The sequence below is a fragment of the Orycteropus afer genome, unplaced genomic scaffold (assembly GCF_000298275.1).
Source record: "Orycteropus afer afer isolate SDZICR_OR568_19922 unplaced genomic scaffold, OryAfe1.0 scaffold00003, whole genome shotgun sequence".
NCBI classification, from domain to species: Eukaryota; Metazoa; Chordata; class Mammalia; order Tubulidentata; family Orycteropodidae; genus Orycteropus; species Orycteropus afer.
The window spans coordinates 22,355,827-22,381,155 of NW_006921590.1; the positions used below are offsets into that span (position 1 = coordinate 22,355,827).

The 25,329-nt window shown below is 43.0% G+C and overlaps 1 protein-coding gene across 1 annotated transcript in view; it reads left to right on the plus strand.

Moving 5' to 3' along the window:
* Positions 1–25,329, plus strand: part of RFTN1 (raftlin, lipid raft linker 1) — a 271,732-nt gene that overhangs the window by 164,492 nt on the left and 81,911 nt on the right. The window contains exons 4-5 of the mRNA XM_007937384.2: positions 1,144–1,537; positions 15,126–15,329. Coding sequence (XP_007935575.1) covers positions 1,144–1,537; positions 15,126–15,329 — 598 coding nt within the window. The remainder of the gene's footprint in view (positions 1–1,143; positions 1,538–15,125; positions 15,330–25,329) is intronic.

Here is a 25,329-nt window from a genome sequence, read left to right on the forward strand (position 1 = left end):
AAACATAGACAGGCATATGAGGTGAACATTTACACCAACAGGTACAATCAACCATGGGAGATCAGAAGGGTGGTGTTAGTACAAGGAGATAGCTCAGAGGGCAGGATGCATAGAAAAGGACACAGGAAAAAGTAACCATAGGGAGAAAGTGGGAAGAGAGCTATTATATTATGGGGTTTGCAGTCAGTGTCATGAAACATATTGTGTATGAACTGCTGTATGGAAAATGAATTTCACCCAAATCACAATTTTGAAAATAAAAAGAAGAAAATAAAAATTAATTGCCTGGGGGTGTTTTTTAGAAAGAGGAAGAGTTTAAGTGCCATCATCCTCCATATAGGGCATAAGTCCACCTTCTTACAGGAACAGGGAATTGAGAATAGTCACCTAGACCAGATGCTATGTGCCACAGTTTGGATGGTGAAGTGTTTGCCAGAGTAGTACCTGCGGGATGGGCATGGTCCTTGGTCCCTGTGGTGTAACTGCGGCCTGCGAGCACCATGAAAGCAGAAGTCGATCAGATTTCCCCTCTTATAGGGAATGTGCTCATCTGCTTCTGTACGGGTTCTTTTCCTCACTTCTGCCATTCTTTGCCAAAACAGTTGTTTAAAAGAGGAAGTTCTCTGGCTCATACAATGCCATCTGGTCGTTAGTATATGGTTATATAGAAAACTGTATTTATACAGTAGCCTGATGGGCAGGAAGTAGGTGATTCATGAGAAAGGAAAAAAAAAAAAACGAACTTCTACCAAAATGAACTTCCTCTTTTAAACTCTTGTTAGTTCCACCTCATCCTTTTAGAACCTTTTTCTAGCCTCACACACACACACACACACACACACACAAACTGGTAGGGACTATTGCAGTGTTTCAAAAAGAAGTAAATAATCCCAACCCCTCATGAACAAATGCTTTATTTTCCATCAGACAGCATAGTTTAAGAAAGACAAACCCCATGCTATCTTAACCAGGGTTGGGGTGCAGGCACTGCCTTTGATGACAGGGTACCTCCTCCAGCCCAATGTTTTTCATGTTCAAGCTGATATACCCCCAAAGGCCTCCAGTGAGATACCTTGTCATTTTACATTTTCCCCATCGTAGAACACCAATTGACTTGTTGCCTTCATTCTGTTTGCCTCACAGATCCAGGAGGCCGCAAGCCAGGGCCTGAAATTCGTTGGTGTTATACCCCAGTACCATTCCCCTGCAAACTCAGCAGGCAGCAGCCCTTTGATCCAGCCTTCTGCCAATAGTGCTGAGGATCCAAGAGATTCGAGAAATGTGCCAGGCCAGTGTGGGGATCACACCTCGCTGGATAATGAGAACCCCAGGGCTGTGGATGTGTGCAGCACACAGGCAGGGACAGACAGAAGCCAAGAGCCTGGCACTGGTCCAAGAGAACAGGTGCTCATGGCTGAGAAGCCCGGCCTACACTCAGAGGGCGATGGTGGAGAGTTGTTATCACAGCGGATGAGTAAGACACTGGATGGACGGGATGGTGACTCGTTGGAAGGGCCTGAAGAGGCACTCTTGGGAAGTAAGTATGACCGTGCTAGGACTTTTGACCCACTTAAAGGGAGACTAACTGTTTTTCGTGAGGAATCAGAGGTTCATTGGTAGACTTCTAAGGTGGGAGACCTGGGGTTGATTCTCGGCCAGTGAACCTCATGCATAGCCATCACCATTCTCTCATTGGAGGTCTGCATGTTGCTATGATGCTGAATATGTTTCAGTAAAGCTTTCAGACTAAATACAAGAAAGAAAGGCCTAGTAGTCTACTTCCAAAAATCAGCCCGTGAAAACCCTATGGATCACAACATTCCAGTTCACGACCATGGGGATGGCACGGAATGGGGCAGCAGTTTTTTCCATTGTGCATGAGGGGCTGACTGTTCAACAGCTAATAACAACAATACACTTTTTTAGTAATTCCCATGGCATTTCCCAAGAAGTTGAATTGGAGTCAAATTAGAGACACAGCCCATCAAACAGGAGAAACATTATGAAGCAGGTGTCTGGGCTGCTCCACTGTGAACTTACTGAAGTTATGACTTGTGGGGAGAGTGTAGCCATGTGAGACTGACTTGTAGTTGCTCCCAAACATGTTTGAAGTGGGTTCTAGAATGTGAGTGACTTTGTACCTCCTGCTCTTACAATGCCTTTAAATTGCTCTGCTCTGACTCTGGAAGTGCCATTGTGCATGGCACCAATGCAGGAGGGGCATCCATTTTGATTAGCTCATTTCGAATATCTGCCTAAAGCAAGAAATAAGGTAAGCCAGCTGAGGACAAATTGTGCAGAAAACTGGTGATGTAAACAATTCGATTTCAGGGAGTTTATATAGTTGGCAAGGAGAGATGTCTGGTATTTGAGCCCTCTTATTCCTGTTGTAATGGCCATTAGAGCATGCATTACAGGTTGGGAATTTCAGATAACAATACAACAACAACAACAATAATAATAGCCAACATTTATTAGCCCATCCTGTGTACGAGGGCCTGTGCTAGTAAGGATTTCAACATGACCGATCTCTTTCAATTCTCCCTATAACCCTATGACATTGTCTTAGTTCTCTAGTGCTGCTATAACAGAAATACCACAAGTGGATGGCTTTAATAAACAGAAATTTATTCTCTCACAATTTGTTTTTGTTGTTAGGTGCCATCAAGTTTGTTTCAACTCTTAGTGACCTACGAGAACAACATAGAGCAAAATACAGCCTGATCTTGTACCATCTTCCCAATCATTGCTATGTTTGATCACATTTTTACAGCCACTGTGTCAATACATCTCATTGAGAGTCCTCCTCTTTTTAACTGACCCTCTCTACTTTACCCTGTAGAGACTGGTGCCTCCTGATAACATGTCCAAAGTGTGTGGTACGAAGTCTTACCATCCTCACTTCTAAGGAGCATTCTGGCTGTACTTCTTGCAAGACAGATTTTTGTTTATTCTTCTGGCAATCCACGGTATATTCAATATTCTTCACCAATACCACAATTCAAAGGCATTGATTCTTCTTCGGTTTTCTTTATTCATTTGTTCACCTTCCCCATGCATATAAGCAAATGAAAATATTATGGCTTGGATCAGGTGTACCTTACCCCTCAAAGTGACATCTTTGCTTCTTAACACTTTAAAGAAGTTCTTTGCAGCAGATTTGCCCAAGGAAATACATTGTTTGATTTCTTCACTGCTGTTTCCATGGGTGTTAACAGTGGATCCAAATAAAATGAAAGACTTGACAACTTCAATCTTTTCTCTGTTTATAATGATGCTGCTTATTGGTCCAGTTATGATGATTTTTGTTTTCTTTATATTGAGTTGTAATCCATACTGCAGATGGTAGTCTTCAGTCTTCATCAGTAAGTGCTTCAAGTCATCCTCACTTTCAGCAAGCAAAATTGTGTTGTCAGCATATCACAGGTTGTTAATGAGTCTCCCTCCAATCCTGATGCCATGTTCTTCTTCATATAGTCCAGCTTCTTGGATTATTTGCTCAGTGTACAGATTAAATAAGTATGGTGAAAGGATACAACCCTGATGCATTCCTTTCTTGATTTTAAACCATGCAGTGTCCCCTTGTTCTGTTCGAACAACAGCCTCCTTGTCTATGTACAGGTTCCTCATAAATACAATTAAGTGTTCTGAATTTCCCATTCTTCTCAATGTTATCCATAATTTGTCATGATCCACACAATCGAAAGCTTTTGCATAGTCAATAAAATAAAACACAAGTAAACATCTTTCTGGTATTCTTTGCTTTTAGCTAAGATCCATCTGACATCAGCAATGATAGCCCTCATTCCATGTCCTCTTCTGAATCCAGCTTGCATTTCTGGAAGTTCTCTGTCAGTATACTGCTGCAACTGTTTTTTTAATTATCTTCAGTAAGATTTTACTTGCATGCAATATTAATGATATTGTTTGATAATTTCCATATTCTGTGGGATAACCTTTCTTTGGAATGGGTACAAATATGGATCTCTTCCAGTCAGTTGGCCAGGTAGCTGTCTTCCAAATCTCTTGGCATAACCAAGTGAGTGCCTCCAGTGGGGCATCCATTTGTTGAAACATCTCAGTGGGTGTTCCATAAATTCCTGAAGCCTTGTTTTTCACCACTTCCTTCAGTGCAGTTTCAACTTCTTCCTTCGGTATCATTGGTTCTTGATAATATACCACTTCCTGAAATGGACGAACATCAACAAATTCTTTTTGGTACAGTGACTCTGTGTATTCCTTCCACCTTCTTTTGATGTTTCCTGCATCATTCAGAATTTTGCCCCTTGTTGTTATGTGCCATTGAGTCATAGAATCTTTCAATATTGCAACTAGTGGCTTAAATTTTTTATTCAGTTCTTTCAGCTTGAGAAATGCCAAGCTTGTCTTTTGGTTTTCTAACTCCAGATTTTCTAACTTTGCACATTTCATTATAGTAATTGGCTTTGTCTGCTCAAGCTGCTCTTTGAAATCTTCTGTTCAGCTCTTTTATCTTGTATTTCTTCCATTTGCTTTAGCTACTCTCCACTGAAGGGCAAGTTTCAGAGTCTCTTCTGACCTCCATTTTGGTCTTTTCTTCCTTTCTTTTCTTTTTAATGACGTTTTGCTTTCTTCATGGATGATGTTCTTGATGTCATCCCACAATTCCTCTGGTTTTCAGTCATTGGTGTTCAGTGCATCAAATCTATTCTTTAGATGATTTATAAATTCAGGAGGGATATATTCAAGGTCATATTTTGGCTCTCATGCACTTGTTTTAATTGTTTTCAACTTCGGGTTGAACTTGCATATGAGCAGTTGATGGTCTTTTCCCCAATCAGTTCCTGGCCTTGTTTTGGCTGATGATATTGAGCTTCTCCATCACCTCTTATCACAGATGTAGTCAATCTGATTCCTGTGTACTCCATCCAGTGATGTCCATGTATATAGTTGTCATTTGTGTTGTTGAAAAAAGGTATTTGCAATGAATAAGTCGTTGGTCTTGCAAAATTCTATCATGCAATGTCCAGCATTATTTCTATTACCCAGGCCAAATTTTCCAACTACCAGTGATTCTTGTTTCCAACTTTTGCATTCCAATCACCAGTGATAATCAGCACATCTTGATTACATGTTCAGTTAATTTTAGACTGCAGAAGTTGGTGAAAATCTTCAATTTCCTTGTCTTTGGCTTTGGTGGTTGGTGCACAAATTTGAATAATAGTATTAACTGCCCTTCCTTATAGGTGTATGGCTACTATCCTGTCACTGACAGCACTGTACTTCAGGATAGACTTGAAACATTCTTTGTGACGATGAATGCCACACCATTCCTCTTCAACTTGCCATTCCCAGCATGGTAGATCATATGGTTGTCTAATTCAGAGTGGCCAAAACCAATCCATTTCAGCTCACTAATGCCTTGGATATCAATCTTTATGAGTTCCATTTCATTTCATTTTTGAAAACTTCCAATTTTCCTACATTCATGCCCAGGCTAGAGATTGGCAAATCCAACACCTGAACCCAAGAAGGCGTAACCACTATCCCAGCTAATCTCTCTACTTTGTTTTTCCTAGATTAAAAAGATTTATCGAGGTCAATCATTATGTGTTCCATTCCATTTCATTTTTGACAACTTCTAATTTTCCTAGATTCATGCCCAGGCTAGAGATTGGCAGATCCAACACATCAACCAAAGAAGGCTTAACCACTATCGCTGCTCATCTCTTTACTTTGTTTTTTGTAGATTAATAAAATTTATGAAGGTTATGGGGAGTTAATTGTCTCTTCATTTCCCTGTATTACCCTTTTCCCTTCTTTCTCCAGAAAATCTAGAGTCTGGCCATTTCCTAAGAACCAGGTACTAATATTAGCTCCATGGCCTCTTCTAGACTTTCGAAGGTGAACAAGTATTAAGACTAACAGTAGGCCTTCCAGATTAGGTCTTTGTGGATCATCTCCCTGGCTAGTTATGATTATTATTACTAATTCTTGAAATTAGCCTCCTACAAATGATGAAGTACAGATTATATGTCAAGTATAGAAAAGAAGATGAAATTGTTTCATCATCAGTAGTTCCTGAGAAGAATCCCTGGGTGGCACAAATGGTTAAGTGCTAGACTATTAGTTCTGCTCTTCTCACAGAGGGGCACTGTGAGTCTGAATCAACTTGATGGCAACTAACAACAGCATTTCCTGAGAAGAAAATCATAGAATGGTTCATTATGGGGTCTTATTTGCAGAATTGATTTAAAGGGAGAGGTTAGAGCTGCTTCAGTTCTGGAATTAGTACTGTTGTTCATTGAAGGTGCTCTGGTGGCATAATGGTTAAGGCATTTGGCTGCTGACCAAAATGTTGGTGGTTCAAACACACCAGCAGCTCCATGGAAGAAAGATGGGATAGTCTGCTTCCATAAATATTTATAGCCTTGGAAACCTAGTGGGGATTGTTATGAGCCAGAATCGGCTCAATGGCAGTGAGTTTGGTGAGTTTTTTTTTTTTTTTTTTTAATAGTTCATTGAAGGCCTTGGTCCTTCCTAAATATGTGTTGACATAGAGCTCTTTATTGGCATGACGAGCCAATGTTTAAAATAAAAATTCTGCTTAGTACCACAGAGTAGTCCACAGGAGAGCACATTTAGACTGTGTGTGCCTCCTAATAATTGTCTAAGTCTTATTTGGAAACCTTCGTCTTCTCACTGCTGTGTAGCTGGATGTGTGCATTCCATATCCTGAGACAGAAGACAGCCTCCTTGGAGCCCTTCTCTGCAATCTAGGACCTTGGGAGGGTAAGGGTTCAGGCTACACTGGTCAGAAGTTGTGGAGAACCAAGTAGCACATCTAAAAACTCAGACTCAGGTTCACACTCCAGTCTGCCACCTTCTCACTAGCAGTCTTGGGCAAAATACTTACCTTTCAGTGACTCAGTTTCTTACCCTGTAAAATAGAGATAGAGCAATCATTTCTCATTGAAAGATTAAGTGAGATGTACACTCAAAGCACTCAGCACTGCTGGACACAAAAGTGTGAACTGCTTTTATTGAGGTGTAGGCTCAGTAGCCATGACCGTTGGCCTTCACCTCTTCTTGGAACTCTGGCTTTGGGAAAGCAGGCAGTTAATACTGAGATTCCACTCGGGAGTTTTCTGATAGTCTCTGTGTTCCAGAATCCACCTTTCACCAAAAGTCCTCCCAGACTTTCTGCCTTCTGTGGTTGAACCAGAGAGGATCAACTGGGAAGGCTTGGCTTGGGACCCTCACTGGGTGCCCAGTACCCTCTGCTGCCCAGAGACTTCCTTATTGCTGAGTGCATAGAACCCTTCTACAGTGGACCTTTCCAACACCACAGGTGTCTTGTTCTGTGTCCCATTTCCTCAAGTCCCTGTTCTCTACCAGAGAGCTGGATCCTGCTGGGTGAGTAGCAGGTTAATGTGTATGTTTCTGGAGGTGATCAACCCAACCATTGTTGGAACTTTCTACTATTGTCGTAGCCAGGAAGGGCATATTATTGCTCCTCATCTCATAAAATAGGCATCTGTGTGTCTGTTGTTACACACAAGGTTAGCCCTTCTCTCTTTGCTCAGGAAATCACAGGTCTCTCTGAAGTTTAGGCAGCTTACTGTTGTCCTTTATTCCTCATTTTATGGAATAAAGGAGACTTTGGATTTTTTCATGTGCTAATCAAGACTCACCAGTTACTACTGGGTGCATGAAAGTGTCAGATTACCCAATAAGCAAGGTGAACACAGTTTAAACTTCGTTACTAACCTGTTAGTGAAAAGTTTCACATGTTTTTCATGGGTGAAACCCCTGTGAAATTGTTCACTTACAGATTAGTAGGTAAGCACAAGTAAGCCCTTGCTTATGCTGCTTATTGGGTAATCCACATGTGGTGCATGGCCTTGTCAGAGATGGACAGATTATAATTAGGATGATAACCAGCTGTTTTAGTTATCTAGGGCTGCTGTAACAGAAATACCGCAAGTAGGTGGTGTTCAGGAACAGAAATTTGTTTTCTCATAGCTCAGGAGGCTAAAAGTTCAAATTCAGGATGTGGCTATAAGGGTCCTTCTTTGTTTATTTCAATTTCTAATAGCTGGCAATCTTGGAGTTCCTGGGCTTATAGATATATCTGTGTTTTCTATCTCTCTCCCACCCCACCCCCTGGGTTTGTGTGCCTCTGTGTTTAATCTGCTCTTTTGTATAAGTCAGAAGTGATTGTGTTTAGGACACTCTTATACTGATATAGCCTAATGAAAATAACAAAGAAAAACCCTATTCCAAAATGGGCTTGCATCCACAGGTGTAGGGGACAGGGTCCCAACCCATTTTAGGGAGCACAGTTCATAATACCATCTGCGTGTATTATTTTAAATCCTTCCTCTGTGTCATCTCAGTTACTCTTCACAATAGCTTTACAACAGATGCTATTATTGTGTCCATTTCACAGATAAGGAAAGTCACTTACCAAGCCCTCATAGAGTTAAATTATTATTTCCTCTTGGGAGCATTCAGCCTCCCTGAAGGCTGGACATCCAGGGACTCAGTCCCCATTGGTCATGGGCTGGTCTTTTTCCTAGAAGTCTGGTCATTTCCTTCTCTGCGAAGTCCTCTCACTATCACCACCACCACTACCACCACACACACACACACACACACACACACACACACACACACACAGCGCTTCCCCTCCCTGCTGCTAGCTCAGCTTTCAGCTTGCCTTTCTCTCAGGGCCCCCTAAGGAGGTTGAAGTGTTTTTACTCCTCTTTCTGCCAGGTGGGCTTAAATAGGCAATCACAGCAAGACAATTAAAAAAAATCCAGAGGGAGATTCCCTCATTCCCCCTCCTTCTCATTTAATTTATTTCCTTTCTAGGAGGCCTGGGGGAGTGGAGTCTAGTCAGTGACTGCTCAGACAGAGCTTTCCAGCAAACTCTCCACCCGGAAATAGGCGACAGGCTGCCCCTCCTACTCCACTCAGGACCTGTGGTTATATCCTCTTTTGCCCCTGCAGGTACCCGGGGAGGCCTATCAGGGTGCTCCCGCTCGTTGACTTTTATGTCCTGTCCAGGGGAATTTCCTGTTTGTTTGATGTCCGTGTGGTAAAAGAGATCACCTGTGTGAAGAGACAGCCCCTTGCCTTGCTCTAGGCCACGCCTCCCTCCTCATGCTTGTCCTCACCTACTGTGAACAGGAGCCTAGCTGTCTCCTTCTCATCATTCCCAGGCCTTAGCAGATCTGCTCAGAAACATAAGCCAGCCCCTGGTGCTGCTTTCCCGGATGCATTCCTGCCTTTGGGTAGCATGTTTGTTTCATTTGTAGTAAATAGGTTGGGGAAGGCTGGAGTCTCTGGGTGCAAATGGTCACCATGCTTAGCTACTAACCAAAAGAGTTTACCCAGAGGTGCCTCAGAAGAAAGTTCTGGTGATCTGCTCCTGAAAAACCAGTCATTGAAAACCCTATGGCAAACTGTTCCACTCTGACACACATGGGGTCACTATGATTGGCTACTTTATAGCAGCTGTTTTGGGGTTTTTATTTATTTATTTTTAATTTTTATTGTGATTTGGGTGAAAGTTTACAGAGCAAATTCATTTTCCATAAAGTTGTTCATAGTTTTGGGGAGTTTTGGGGAGGGATATTAGTGCAGGGTAAAAGAAAAGTGTCCCTCGTGATGTTCACCCATCCCTTCTCCCATGGCCTTCAGAATCCCAGTCTTGTCCTTCCCTCAACATCTCTGTGGCTACAATGTGGACAGAGAAAGAAGACCAGACAGGTTCACACAAATTCAAATTTGTTCTCCTATCACCAAAATAGGAGCTCTGGTAGCATAGTGGCTAAAGCACTTGACTGCTAACCAGAAGGCTGGCGGTTCAAACCCACCAGCCACTCCTCGGAAGGAAGGTTGGGCAATCCTACTTCCGTAGTGATACTGCCTCGGAAACCCAAGGAGGGGTCGCTATGAGTCGGGGCCGACTCGACGGCACATAACAACAACAACAACAACATCACCAAAATAGTAGTAAAAACCCTTCCAAATACTGTCTTTCCTACTCTGTTCCTATTCACTTAAAATGCTTAGAAATGCCAGCCAGAAACCTTCACCAGTGATCTCAATTGTTTTTCTGTCTGAGGGGATTTGATTCAGTAGACTTCCTTGGCAGCCAGCTCATTGTGAACATCTAAAACTCACGGGGAGAGAGAGAGAGTAGTGCCCTCCTGAGTCTAGCTTTTCAGATGCTTGGCCTCCTTCCCTAACTCTCAAGCAATATCCACACCCCTTCCTCCCTCAAGATAGTTCTACCCCATGGTTCCAGCCCGTCCCAGATCTGCCACCTGCCACCATTTTCCTGGCCCATCATGGAGTCCATTAGCAAACAGCTATTGAACTCCCACCTGTCATCATCAGCTCCTGCTTTCTATGTCCTGATGAGATTAGCCTCTTGTTAGATTTGGGAAACAGCCCGGAGTTTGGAGTTTGAAAGACTCTTGGCTCTGCCATTTACAGCCTTATGATTTCTGGGGGATCCACTCACCACTCTGGGCATGGAACCAATGCAGTCCCCTCCCATGGCGTCAGAGGGTCACACAAGATGATGAAGGTGAAAGACCATTGTAAGCATGGCACGTGTGCTCTCATCCTGAACAACAGCCTCCCAGGCATTGCTGTGCACAAGGTGTTTCCACACCTCTGCCTTTCCCTGCAGCCCTGTCATGCAAAGGTCCTCTTTGTACCCTGGGACAACCAGAGCCACAAACAGGCTTCCTCTGGACTCAGGAATCTGGACAGGGCAGCTGAGGCCCCTCTGCCCTCTCTTCCCATTGCAGTGCCTGAAGCCCTGCCTCCCCGATGGCAAACATTTTGTCTTTTAGCTCCCCCTTCCCAGTAACCTCAGCCGACCTCACTCTCCACCCAACCCAGGCTGCCGCACAAATGTGACTTCCACTTACTCCTTCCAGACACATTCTTACCAGCCTCCTCTTTCTACCACGTTGCTTTTCGAGCCCTAAGGTTTAAGGCAGACTGCGAGCTCTCACTTCTCTTGAGACCTGTGGTCTTCTTGAACACCAGAACACAGCCAGACCCCTTGCTCACCTGCAAGTCATGGGCTTTTTGGGACCATACCTGTGGATAGACTGCAGACTTCATCCTGTGCCTAAATTCCTACTCCTGCACACAGGCAGTACTGCTAGGCATCTGCTTCTCTGCTCCCCACTCCATGTAGTTGAACAAGATCAGGATGAGCAGACCAGGCTATCAGGCACGCAGCACACCCAGCAACCCCCAGTCTTAGGCTACATGCCCCTCTTCCTCCTCTAGCTTCCTGCACTTGTCTGGTTTAGGTTAATCTGGCAAATATATATGCAGCACCTACACTGCACTACACCTACATTGAACCCTGGTGGTTCAATGGTTAAGTACTCACCTGCTAACTGAAAGGCTGGCAGTTTGAACCCACCCAGCAGCTGTCCAGAGAAAGACCTGGCTATCTGCTCCCATAAGGATCACAGCTAAGAAAACCCTATGGGGCAGTTCTAATCTGTCACATGGGGTCATTGTGAGTCAAAAATTAACTCAACGACACCCAACAACAACAGGTCTCCACATGAAGCAAGGCAAGACCCTGTGCAGGGAGAAATAACAGATAACAAGACAGGAAGGGACAGGAAGAAAGACAAGACAGGCTTGATGTGCCTTGGGTGCTCAGCTGTCCAGTTCTTCTGCCCTTCTTAGAGCATGCTCCGAAACAATGCCGTTCCCCCTCCTTTGGGACTTTCTGTCCCGTGTCTGGAAAAATCTTCCAGTTAGGGTCATGGCAGAGTCACAGAGCAGCTGAGGAAATTTAAACAAACTCAAGGGCTTCTTTTTGGAGTCTCTGATGCCTGCTCATGTGTGCTCATGTGAAGCTGTCTGTTGGAGAACTAGAGTATTAAAACATCAAAGGGCATCATTTTTGGACAGTTTCTCTTGGCTGGTTTCCATGGGAGTAGAGAAAGAAGTGTGGCCAAGGAAACATGGGACAGAGGAGTTTACTAAAGGGTTACATATCTGAAATCAAGATTCTCCCAATATTTCATTGCTACAAATGCTTTTGAGGCTCTTAATTCCAACAACATTTCCTTTTCCTTCCTGAAAAATTTATTTCTGTCTCTGGCTTCTGTCCTCTGTCCTGGGAAGGATCCAGCCGGGAAAGCTGTGTCCACTGTCAACACTGTCTACCTTGTCTGAGTCTCTGTCTTCCCTCCACCCCACCCCCAGCATTCTTGATTCTCCTTTCGGCCCTTCCCCTTTTTCTATTTCATTGTGCATTTGGGAAAGTTATGTTTTTGACTTGTCATATGAGCAGGGGTTCATTCTGTGTGATTAAATGCCATTTATTTTTTAACTCTTACCCTTTCCATATTTCCTACTCACTGCTCCCAGTCAAGGAGCTCTGGTGGCGCTGTGGTTAAGGCATTCGCTGCTAACCAAAAAGTCAGCAATTGGAACCCACCAGCCACTCCACAGGAGAAAGATGAGACAATCTGCTTCCATAAAGATTTATAGCCTTGGAAACCCAGTGAGGGTTGCTGTGAGTCAGAATCGATTAGATAGCAACGGGTGGGTCTCCTATGCAAACGCTGGTTTTTTTTTTTTTTTTTTCTTATGTATTTGGGCAGACTATAGTGATTGGTGCCCTAACCCACTTGAGGTCACCTGCAAGCAGTTCTGGCCATTGCCAATAGAGCAAGCCAGATGTCCTAGGAAATTAATGCCCAAGGAGTTAACCCATGAGCTTAGAGTTAGTAGATAAATGCCCTAGCTTCCTTGCCCCTTGGTAGGACAGTCTGAGGCGTGTTCTACACTGTCTCTCCAAGGAGCCCCAGTGGAACTGACACCAGTTGCCTTGCCTTCATTGGCTTGCCTCTCTTCCGTAATTCACTTCTCTCTGTTTCCTGGAATCACTTCCCCAATAAACTTTTGCACCCAAAACCTTACAGGGTCTACTTTTGAAGGCATCTAAATGGAGTCAGTGACTCACTTAGGCAATGACTCGCTAAAGCATTGTTTATCCTCTTGCCCTTAGTAGCTATAGCTTTTATTTGAACACTTGGCACCCAGGACTGGAATACACCTGATCATCTAGTTTACTTTCTGCTCCCTGGCCCCAGATCTAGTGCTGTGCTTGATTCCCCTTCAGTATAGACCTTTCTTTACACAACTCCATTCTAAGCTTTATATTTCAAAGTCACAAAATGGTGTTGTTGAAAATGGGCCCTATCCCTTCCAAATTGGTTCTATTAGACAGATAGCTTGAAATGGCTTACCTATTAGTCTGACTGTTGCTAATGACCAAATCCTATGGCCCAGCATTGATTCCCAGAGAATGCTCAGATGATGTTTGTTCAGATGGGCCTGTGAAAAGACTTCCTTTATCCCAGAATATGGCACCTCTGTGATGATTGTAGATGGTAAGTGGATGAACATGTTTGGTATTAATGTGCTTTATTGTCACCTCCTATTTATAGTAATAGTAGTGGCTTCCCTTTTTGATCATAACACAGTGTTTCCTTTTTAAATGCATTTGTGTCAAAGAAAGTGTTGTTGTTGTTGTATGCCGTCGAGTCGGCCCCGACTCATAGTGACCCTTCCTTGGGTTTCTGAGGCAGTATCACTACAGAAGTAGATTGCCCAACCTTCCTTCTGCAGAGTGGCTGGTGGGTTTGAAAGCCAGCCTTCTGGTTAGCAGTCAAGTGCCTTAGGCACTATGCTACCAGAGCTCCTCAAAGAAAGTGAGTCAACTTAAAAAAATAAAAAAATGACAATAATTCACTGAATACTTGGATACCGCACGTATTATGAGATAACTATAATTTGGAAAACAGTGTCCCCCAAATGTGGGCCAGGGTTAGTGTTTTGTACTGGGGACATGAACATACTTTGTCTTTTTTGCTAATGTCAACCATTCTTTATGACCTTTCACATTTTTCTTTCAATGAAAGGTGGGGATTTTCTTATCATGCAAACATACTTTCTTTTTTTTTAGCCTATTTCTGACTAGCCTGTGTAAGCAAAGCTTTTTAAGTTGGGTCATTGCTGATTGCTTGACTAAATGAGTAATACAAAAATAGACCTTCAGACTTAGATTGGAATTTCAGGTATTTGCTCCTGGAGGCTAATATTGCTAACTCATGCCCGGCAGCACGTCCATCAGGCACAGAACAGCTGTCAGGTGGGAGGGATTATTGATTTCTGAAGAACTGAGTTATAAATGAAGTAACAGAAAGCTTGGCGCCTCCCTCCCAGTCCCCGCCGCTCAAGCTGACCTGCCACTCCAGGCAGGAACCCTCATTTACGGGAATGTATTTATTTTTACTTATCAATGATGTATTTTTGATGTACTTGATTAAGTATTATGGGTTCGGCCCCAGGAAACACCACTGCAGTTTATAAATAGTGAATTGAGGGGTGTAAAACTTCCTGGAATTAGAATCGTATTTTTGTTTTTATGTGCCTCTGTGCATTTACTTTGTTTTTCCAAAGACCAGCTTTTGTCCAAATATGTTTGTTTTTACTTCCAATACACATCTTTATTTGAATTTCTAGCTATGTCTACTATGCTCTTTTCTCAAGCACCTAACTGTATAAATTAATCCCAGAGAGCAGCTGTTCATTATATTCCAGATTTAAAACCTGCGCCCCCCACCTGAAGCTCAACCTTTTCAGGCAGCCTCAATTCACTGCTTGGAATGGGGTTTTTATTCTTTGTCAGTACTGCAACTGAGAGTCCCTGGGTGGTGCAAACTGTTAATGTGCTTGGCTGTCAACCAAAAGGTTAGAGGTTCAAGTCCACTCGAGGTGCCTCAGAAGAAAGACCTGGCAATTTGCCTCCAAAAAATCAGCTATTAATACCCCCTATGGAGCCCAGTTGTACTCTGACACACATGACATTATCATTTTTCTCCTTTTTTTGGTTTTTACAGAGCACAGTTGTACTCTGACACACATGGCATTATCATAAGACAGTACTGGTAGTACAGCCTAACAGATCCTACTTTTTCTTTCATTTCTTCAGGCTTCTAAAAATTCCACTAGACCCAATGAAGCAGATTTTACCACCATTTGACTTCTTCTCTCCCTTCTCTCTTTGCAAATACTATCAGAAATGGAGATCTTTGCCCTGTTCAATAAACCGAAGAGCCAGCAGAAGTGTCGGCAGTACTATCCTGTGACCATTCCTCTCCGGGTCTCCAAGAATGGTCAGACAGTGAGCAGTTTGGACGCCAACTGGTTGGAGCACATGAGTGACCACTTCCGGAAAGGAGGCGTGCTGGTGAACGCGGTCTTCTACCTTGGGATGGTGAATGGTATGGAATTCTCAGCCCTGGGGTGTCCCCTGTTAACTCTGCTCTGCTTCATAGAATCATAGCCCGTCTTCAGAATCTGCTCCATTCAGAAAGCTTTGCAGCTAATAAACACACTGCATTTGATTTCTAATTAACACATTTTAAGGAACTTTCCATAAAGCCCAGGACCTGTGCTCTACAAACCTCTCTAGGAGTCACCCAGGTATCTTCCAAAATGACAGAGAAATGGGATTGATTTGATTTCATCGATGGTGGCCTTGGTCTGTGTTGCTTTTAAAAGCTTTTAAAAAGATTATTCCCTGGGTGTGTTAATTACCCCCTGGGATCATGCTGCTCCAAAAGTGCAAATTGTTTGTAGACACTATTACAGTTTGAAGTAACAGCACCTTGGAATTAACAGCAGAGAAATAAATTGAACAGCCTAGTTTCTGTTAGCTCCATTGGGACACACACTGTTTCTGGGTCTTGTGGCACCCAATACTCACCCCCGCATAATGGGTTATCCCTGGGGGTTTGCTTCATGGAGGAAGCACTATTGATGTCAGCTTTTCTAAGGCAGAGGAAAAGTCTGCCCAAAGTGTGGAAATGTGTCAAGCAGAAAAAGGGTTTCTGTTAACACAAAGGCAAGTTGAGTCACCAGGGTGCATCAAAGCTGGGAGGTAATTTGGGGAGTGGGGCTGACTTGCCAGCATGTGTCGCTCCTGAGGGCTGCCAGTCAGCAGGATTCCTGAACAAGTGAAACGTAACACCAAATGTGTTGATCCCAGCAAAGCCTGGCAGGGGGCATCGACAGCACTGCATCTTGGTTGTTGAGCAGTTTTCTTAAGAATTAGCACAGACAGGAATGGAGCTTGGATTCTACATTATTTGCAACCTTTGAAATGTCAGCAAATAGCTTTAGAATGGAGAGGAGACCTCATTCTGAATGCACATACTAAAAACGAGCTGAAGCCTTGAAACATGGTATACCATGGTTAGGTCTAAATTTTGAATACATGTCCCTTGTCTAAACACAATATCTAATGTTAACATATAATATAATAGCAGAAGGCAGTATTTAGTGTAATGGTCCATGACTATTTGTTGAATAGAAACAACAATAAGAAAGGTCCTTAAGAATGCATCTAGAGCAGCACTGTCCAATAGAACTTACTGTGATGATGGAAATGTTCTCTATCTGCATTGGCCAACATGGTAGCCACTTGCCACATGTTGCTTCTGAGCTCTTGAAATGTGGCAAGCGTACTAAGGAACTAAATTTTAAGATTTATTTAATCTTCATTAATTGAATTTTTTAAACAATTTTTTTATTGTGATTTGGGTGAAAGCTCACAGAGCAAATTCATCTTCCGTACAGCAGTTCACATACACTTTGTCTCATGACTTTGACTGCAATTTCCCACAGTGCAACAGCTCTCCTCCCATTTCCTCCCCATAGCTTCCCTCCCATGTACTCTAATCTTCATTAATTGAAATTTAAATAGTGGTTGGTAAGGGCAGTGGTGGTTCAGGTGTAGAATTCTCTCCTATGCAGGAGACCCTATTTGAATCCCAGCCAGTGAACTTCATACACAGCCACAACTAGTCTGGCAGTGAAGGCTTGCTTGTTGCTGTAATGCTGAACAGGTTTCAGTGGATTCCAGACTGAGGCAGACTGGGAAGAAAAGCCTGAAAATCTCCTTCTAAAACCAGTCAATGAAAACTGTATACAGTGCATTATGTTGTTGTTCAGTGCCATCAAGTCAGCTCCAAGTCATAGTGACCCTGTCTACAACAGAATGAAACATCGCCCAGTCCTGCATCATCCTCACAATCCTTGCTATCCTTGAGCCCCTCATTGCAGCCACTGTGTCAGTCCATCTTGTTGAGGTTCTTCCCCTTTATCACTGACCCTCTACTTTACCAAGTATGATATCCTTCTCCAGCGACTGGTCCCTTCTGACAGCATGACCAAAGTAGGTGAGACAAAGTTTGGCCCTTTTTGCTTCCAAGGAACATTCCAATTGCACTTCTTCCAGGACAAATTTGTTTGTTCATCTGGCAGTCCATGGTATATTCAGTATTCTTTGCCAACACCCTAATTCAAAGGCATCAACTTTTCTTCAGTCTTCCTTATTCCTGTCAAGCTTTCACATGAATATGAAGCTACTGAAAATACCATGGCTTGGATCAGGTGCACCATAGTCTTCAAAGTGACATCTTTGCTTCTTAACACTTTAAAGAGATCTTTTGCAGCAGATTTGCCCAGTGCAATACAACATCTGATTTCCTGACTGCTGCTTCCATTGGTGTTGATTATGGATCAAGTAAAATGAATTTCCTGACAATTTCAATCGTATCTCCATTTATCATGATGTTGATTATGGATCCGCTTGTGAGGATTTTCATTTTTTTTATGTTGAGGTGTAATCCATACTGCAGACTGTAGTCTTTAATCTTCGTCAGTAAGTGCTTCAAGTCATCTTCACTTTCAGCAAGCAAGGTTGTATCATCTGCATATGACAGGTTGTTAATGGTTCTTCCTTCAATCCTAATGCTATATTGTTCTTCACATAGTTCAGCTTCTTGGATTATTTGTTCAGCATTCAGATTGAATAAGTATGGTGAAAGGATACAACCCTGATGCACACCTGATTTTAAACCATGCAGTGTCCCCTTGTTCCGTTTAAACAACAGGACATCTATGTACAGGTTCCTCACGAGAACAAAAGTGTTCTGGAATTCCCATTATTCACAATGTTATCCATAACACTATGATCCACACAGTTGAATGCCTTTGCATAGTCAGTGAAACACAGGTAGACATCTTTCTGGTATTCTTTGCTTTCAGCTAAGATTCATCTGACATCAGCAATCACATCCCTCATTCCGCATCCTCTTCTGAGTCCAGCTTGCGTTTCTGTAAATTCCCTGTCAGTATACTGCTGCAATCATTTTCTGAATTATCTTCAGCAAGATTTTACTTGCATGGGATATTAATGATATTGCTCGATAATTTCCACATTCTGTTGATCACTTTTCTTTGGTGGATCTCTTCCAGTCACTTGGCGAGGTAGCTGTCACCCAAATTTCTTGGCATAGACAACTGAGTGCCTCCAGTGCAGCATCCATTTGTTAAAACATCTCAATTCCTGGACCCTTGTTTTTCATCAATTCCTTCAATGCAAGTTGGACTTCTTCCTTCAATACCATTTGTTCTTGACTATATGCCACCTCCTGAAATAGTTGCACATCAATCAGTTCTTTTTGATACAGTGACTTCTGTGTATTCCTTCCATCTTCTTTTGATACTTCCTATTATCATATACTTCCTGTAACATTCAATATTTTGCCCATAGAATCCTTCAATATTGCAATTGAATTTTTTCTTTTGTTCTTTCCACTTGAGAAATGCTGAGCATGTTCTTCCCTTTTGGTTTTCTAACTCCAGGTCTTTGCGTATTTCATTATAATACTATACTTTGTCTTCTCGAGCTGCCCTTTGAAATCTTCTACTCAGTTCTTTTATTTCAGCATTTCTTCTATTCAGTTTAGCTACTTTATATTCAAGAGCAAGTTTCAGAGTCTCTTCTGACATGCATTTTGGTCTTTTCTTCCTTTCTTGTCTTTTTAATAACCATTTGCTTTCTTCATGGATGATATTCTTGATGTCATCCCACAGTTCATCTGGCCTTCGGTCGTTGGTTTCACTGCATCGAATCTGTTCTTCACATGGTCTCTCACTTCAGGTGAGATATAATCAAGGTTATATTTTGGCTCTTAAGGACTTATTTTAATTTTCTTCATCTTTAATTTGAACTTACATATAAGCAACTGATGGTCTGTTCCACAGTCATTTCTTGGCCTTATTTTGACTGATGATATTGAGATTCTTGATTGCCTCTTTCCACAGATATAATCACTCTAATTCCTGTGTATTCCATCAGGCAAAGTCCATGTGTATAGCCACTGCTTATGTTGCTGAAAAAAGGTATTTGCAATGAATAAGTCATTGGTCTTGTAAAATTCGATCATGCAATCTCTGGCATCATTTCTATAACCAAGACCATATTTTCCAACTACCAATGATTTTTCTTTGTTTCCAACTTTCTCATTCCAATCACCAGCAATAATAATACCTCTTGATTGCATGTTTGGTCAATTTCAGACTGCAGAAGTGGTAAAATTTTTCAATTTCTTCATCTTTGGCTTTGGTGGCTGGTGCATAAATTTGAATGATAGTTGTATTAACTGTTCTTCCTTGTAGGCATATGGATATTACCCTATCACTGACAGCATTGTACTTCAGGTTAGATCTTGAGATGTTCTTTTTGACAGTGAATGCAATCCCGTTTCTCTTCAATGTATCATTCCCGGCATAATAGATAGTATGACTGTCTGATTCAAAATGGCTAATACCAGTCCATTTCAACTCACTAATGCTTAGGATATCAATCTTTAAGCATTCCATTTCATTTTTGACAACTTCCAATTTTCCTAGATTCATACCTCGTACATTCCACATTCCAATTATTAATGGATGTTTGCAGCTTTTTCTTCCAATTTTGAGTCATGCCCCATCAGCAAATGAAGGTCCCTAAAGCTTTACTCCACCCATATCATTAAGGTTGACTCTGCCTTGGGGAGGCAGCTCTTCCCCAGTCATATTTTGAGTGTCTTCCAACCTGAGGGACTCATCTTCGGGCACTGTATCAGACAGTGTTTCATAGCTCTTCATAAAGTTTTCCAGTAATATATCAGTCAGTGTTTTACTGCTGTTCATAAGGTTTTCAGTGGCCATTTTTTTTTTTCCAGAAGTGGATGGCCCTGCACTTCTTTCCAGTCTGTCTTTGTCTGGAAGCTGTACTAAAACCTGTCTACCATGTGTGACCCTGCTGGTATTTGAAATACCTGTGGCATAGCTTCCAGCCTCATAGCAGCACCCAAGCTACCACTGCATGACAAACTGACAGACAAATGGTGGACAATACGGTATAGTGGCGCCTATCTTGGGCAGTGCAGTTCTAAAGTATACATTTCATTAATACAACTAATGAGAAAAGACAGTCAGTTCTCTGCTGGCATGGTCAGCAACCTCCATCTTCATGAGGAGGCCCTCCTTCAATCCTGAAGCAAGGATTGTCACTGTCTATTTGGGATGCACTATAAACATCAGGGGGAGCTCTGGTAGCATAGTGCCTAAGGCACTTGACTGCTAACCAGAAGGCTGGCGGTTCAAACCTATCAGCCACTCCTCAGAAGGAAGATGGGGCAATCTACTTCCATAGTGATACTTCTTCGGAAACCCAAGGAGGTGTCTCTATGAGTCAGGTCTGACTCAATGGCACATAACAGCAACAACAGAAACATCAGGGGTGGTGCATAATTGGGAGAAACATTCCAACCTGATTGGTCGGCATGGAGGAGGCCAAAAAAAACCTCACTGCTCTCAAGTCGGATCTGACTCATACCGATTGGGTTTCTTAGGCAGTATCACTACGGGAGTAGATTGACCAACCTTCCTTCGAGGAGTGGCTGGTGGGTTTGAACCACTAGCCTTCTGGTTAGCAGTCAAATGCTAAAGCCACCTGGAGGTGGCCAAAGATGGAAAAAACTTTTGCCTTCCCACTTCCTACAGGGATTCCTGGGCCCTCACCTTGGGTGGTGCACACATAGAGGCTTACTTTGGCTGTGCATAGTTTTGTATTTTTCCCTGTGAAGCTGAAGGTTAGTTTTACTAAAATCTCAAAGACAGGGCAGCATGGGAGTCAGCAGCTCTATAGGTGGCCACTGGTGCTTTCCCCCCTTAGGAGAACTGTGACATCGAAAAGGAAGTCTACTCTTGCCCCCACTGCCTAGCATGTCAGGGGCAAGTTGAGCCCCAAAAGAGAATACCTTGAAAATTAACCAAGTCATTTATTGTCTTGCTAACCATTATAGCAAGGAATCCTGGTGGTGCAATGGTTAAGCACACAGCTGCTAGCCAAAAGGACCTGGTGATCTGTTTCTGTGAAGATTACAGCCCTGGAAACCCTCTGGAGCAGTTGGCTCTGTCCTATAGGGCTGCTCTGAGTCAGAATTGACTCAATAGCACATAACAACAATAACCATTATGACTTTAGCAACTAAAGCTGAGTGATCTCCTCCACTTCCCCATCCCCACTCTCCAGCCACACCTCCAAAACCACAGATAATTTATACAGTTTTTTTTTTCCCCCTCAGATTACCCTTGAGTGTTTAAAATGTTGCTATATCCTTCCTTGGCCTTCCAAACCAAAAACCCACTGCTGTCAGGTTGATGCCAACTTATAGCAACCCTACAGGATAAAGTAGAACTGCCACAGAGGGTTTCAAGGCTATAAATCTTTAGAAAGCAGATTGCCCCATCTTTCTCCCTCAGAGCACCTGGTGGGTTCGACTTTTAAAGCAGCTGAATACTTTAACCACTATGCCACCAGAGGTCCTTTTTCTTTGGCTTTAGCTGTGTTAAATTGAGCCTTCCTACTCTGAAGACAGACCATAAAACTTCCCCTGACAAGTGCAGCTGTGACGTCTTCCACCGGAGACTGACGTCTCTTGTCAAAGCCAGCCATCCGTGTCTAGAGTCCCATCGCAGTTGCACACCTCCATGTTAGAAAGGGCTGCAAAATCCTCAGAACAAAATTATATTAAACTCACTCCCATTTTAAGCAAGGAGTCACTGTGTATTATAAACAGTTAAAACTCTGAGCTGCTAACAGAAAGGTTGGCGGTTCAAGTGTACCGAGAGACACCTCAGAAGACAGCCAAAAAAATCTACTTCCAAAAAATCTGCCACTTAAAATCCTATGGCACACAGTTCTACTTGACACACATGGAGTAGTCAAAAGTCAATTTTTAAACATGATTTCATCCTATGTATTTCTGATAGGGGGAGAATGTGAGTTGGGAATAATGCTTAGTGGGTTGGGTGTTTCTGCTCCGGAAAAACCCAAAGTTTCCATTTGCCAGGGATGACATATACATATGTACTTTTCCTAGAATTAAAAAAATGAAAGAAAGAAACCTAATCATAATCATAAAAGAAACCTATTTTCTAATGAGATAATAATTGTCCTTACAAATAAATCTGGCAGAGTTAGAAGTATGCTGTAAAGCTGTTTGCCATCTGGAAAAAGCACTAATACTGACTCTTAAATGCAGATTTGTACTTCAGAATACTTTTCCACAGAGTCATAAAACTCACGAGAACTTTGTCCCATAAACAAGGTGATGTTTTAGCCCCAATTATCCAAATAAGAAGGAGTCTTGGTAGTGCAGTGGTTAAAGTGTTTGCTAACCAGAAAGTTGGTGGTTCAAACCCTGCAGCTGTTCCATGGGAGAAAGATGTGGCAGTGTGCTTCCATAAAGATTTATAGCCTTGGAAATCCTATGGGAGTGTTCTTCTCTGTCCTATAGGGTCACTGTGGGTCGGGATTGACTCGATGGCAGTGAGTTTGTTTTTTTGGTTTATCCAGATAAGACAGCAGCTTCTGTTTGCTAGGCTTTACACCCCTGCGCATGGAAAGACTTGTACAGTCCCCCTGTTTGGTCTTCTGCTTGTGATTTCCAGGGCTCCTCAGCCTGGAGTCATTTATTAAACCTTAGCCTAGCCAGGTATCTTGACTGACGGAAGCTTTGCCCTTGGGCCTGGCAAGCTGAAGACACAGACAAAGAAGTGAAATGATGACAGTGGACATACAACAGTTACTATGTGTTGGTGCTGGTCAAAGAAATTCAAATGTATATGCTCATTTAATCCTCACAGCAGCTCTGTATTACAGCTAAGGAAATTGAGGCACAGAATGGTTCAGTCCTTGCTAAAGTTACCAGCTAGTAAATGGCAAGAAAGCAGTTAGAAAGAAAGGAGAATGTGAGCAGGAAAAGGAAGGTGAAGAGGGCAGGAAAGAAGACAAAATTGGTGTTTATGTTGGTGAGAGGTTGAGGTCCCCAATAGGACCTTGGGACCCTTATAGGGAGTTGGGGGTAGGGCTCCAGAGTTATGCCTAAGGAGGTAGCAGGACCAGGATAACCAGCCAGGAGTATGGACAAGTCCAGGAACCAGAAAGGAGAGTGCACACTCAGAGATAACTTAGCCAATGAGAAGGCCAAAGTCTGTACCAAGAAGGTGGGAAAAGCCGGGAGGCTCTTCTGCTGATCTGGCTATCAAGACAATGGGCCAGGTACCAGGATTCGTGGGTAGTGACAAGGTGGCACTGGGTGCCCAGCATCTGAGGAGCAAAACATGGGGCTTCCAGGCCAGTAGAATCCCTGTTAGCACCATGCTCTGCTGCTGCAGCCACCACCATCTCTCCTTGCTCTGTCCTGGACCTGGCCCTGACCCTCCCCTGTGCTGTTCTGCCCTCCCACCCTTGTCCTTTCCTTGTTCTGCTCCCACCCTCTCCTGACCCACCTTCTCCCTTGTCCATAGCCTCACACTCTGCCCAGGCCTCCTCCTCAGTCTCCCCCAGCTGTGCTGAGCATAACCCCTCCTTACCTGTGCCCACACTCCCCCCTTCTGCTTCATTTATGTAATTCCTACCCTTGTTAAAAGAAGCATTAACATACTTCATCAAATTTAATACCTTTTCCTTAATATAGTTATCCAGCCCAGTGTGGTACTTAACGGTTGTGTCAGATTGGCTGGGCCGTGGTTCTGAGTCCTGTACATACTGAGTATGTAGTTATTCCCCATGATGAGATTGTAATCACCTCCATGGTGGAATCTGCTGTGAGCAGCTAAGTAATTGCCTTCAGGGTGTGGTCTGCTTCCAGTATATAAGGAGAAGCTTTGAGAAAGTCTGTAAGTTTTGGTACATCTGGACCCTGCACTTGACTAACTCTTGGCCTCTCATATTGCCTGCCAATTTTGGGATTATGCCATTTTACTTGTCAATCTTGGATTCCTCAGCCTCAGCAACCAGCAGCCACATGAGTCAGAAAAAGCCTCCACCTCCATTGTGCCTGGAACAGAAGGCAAAGCTGAAGCCCAAGGTCGAGGGGCCTTCACCCACTCCTAGCCTCTGGACAATGAGAGACCCATCGTTGCATCTAGATTGCCACTTGCAAGCTTTTAAGACCCCAGTTACTACTCACCAAACTAGGCTGTAAGTCTCTGTCATCGAGTGGTTTCCAACTCAGAGAGACTCCCATTGGGTTTCCAAGGCTATGAGTCAAAATCGACTCAACAGCAGTGAGTTTGGTTTTTGGTTTTTAAATCTTTACAGAAGTAGATTGCCCAATCTTCCTTCCATGGAGCAACTGGTGGGTTTGAACCATTGACCTTCTGGTTAGCAGTTGAGTCCTTTATCCACTAAACCACCAGAGTTCCAAAACAATGTTTCTGTGTAGTATGTTATGTCAGTTGAGCTTGATGTCTTCTGTGACCATGGTCCCAAACCCACAGGTCCAACTACTCACTCCATCACGGTAGCTGGCTGTGGCCAAGAAGCCACTACAACCTTGGCCCTTTTCAGCTCTACTGTACACCTGGACATTCTTACAGCACATACAAATATGCATGTAGAAACACTATCTGCTAACCCTGTACATGGTCGTGGACACACTACCACCTGCCTAGATGTACGTGATTGTTCAGCCTGTCCACCTATCTATCCACCCATAGATAAATGCTTGACATCACTGACAACATGCAGAAGGCTTCTTCTTTGTTGTCTGTACCTCCCATGTACCGCTCTCTGTCTTTATCTTCCTCCATGGCACCATGTTGATCACTCACATTTGTTACATTGCCCTTCCCTTCACCCAAATCACTACTTGTCTCTCTACCTATCTAGCAATGATCCCTCCCAGCCTCCCATCCCACTGCTGGTAACCAACAAAGAAAGTTTCCTTCCATATATAAACCTTCCCTTGACTTTTTACAATAATGAATTAGTACAGTATTTGTCCTTCTGTGATTGACTTATTTCACTCAGCATAATGTCCTCCAAGTTCATTCATGTTATGCAGTGTTTTGCAGAGTCTACATTTAATGTTGCAT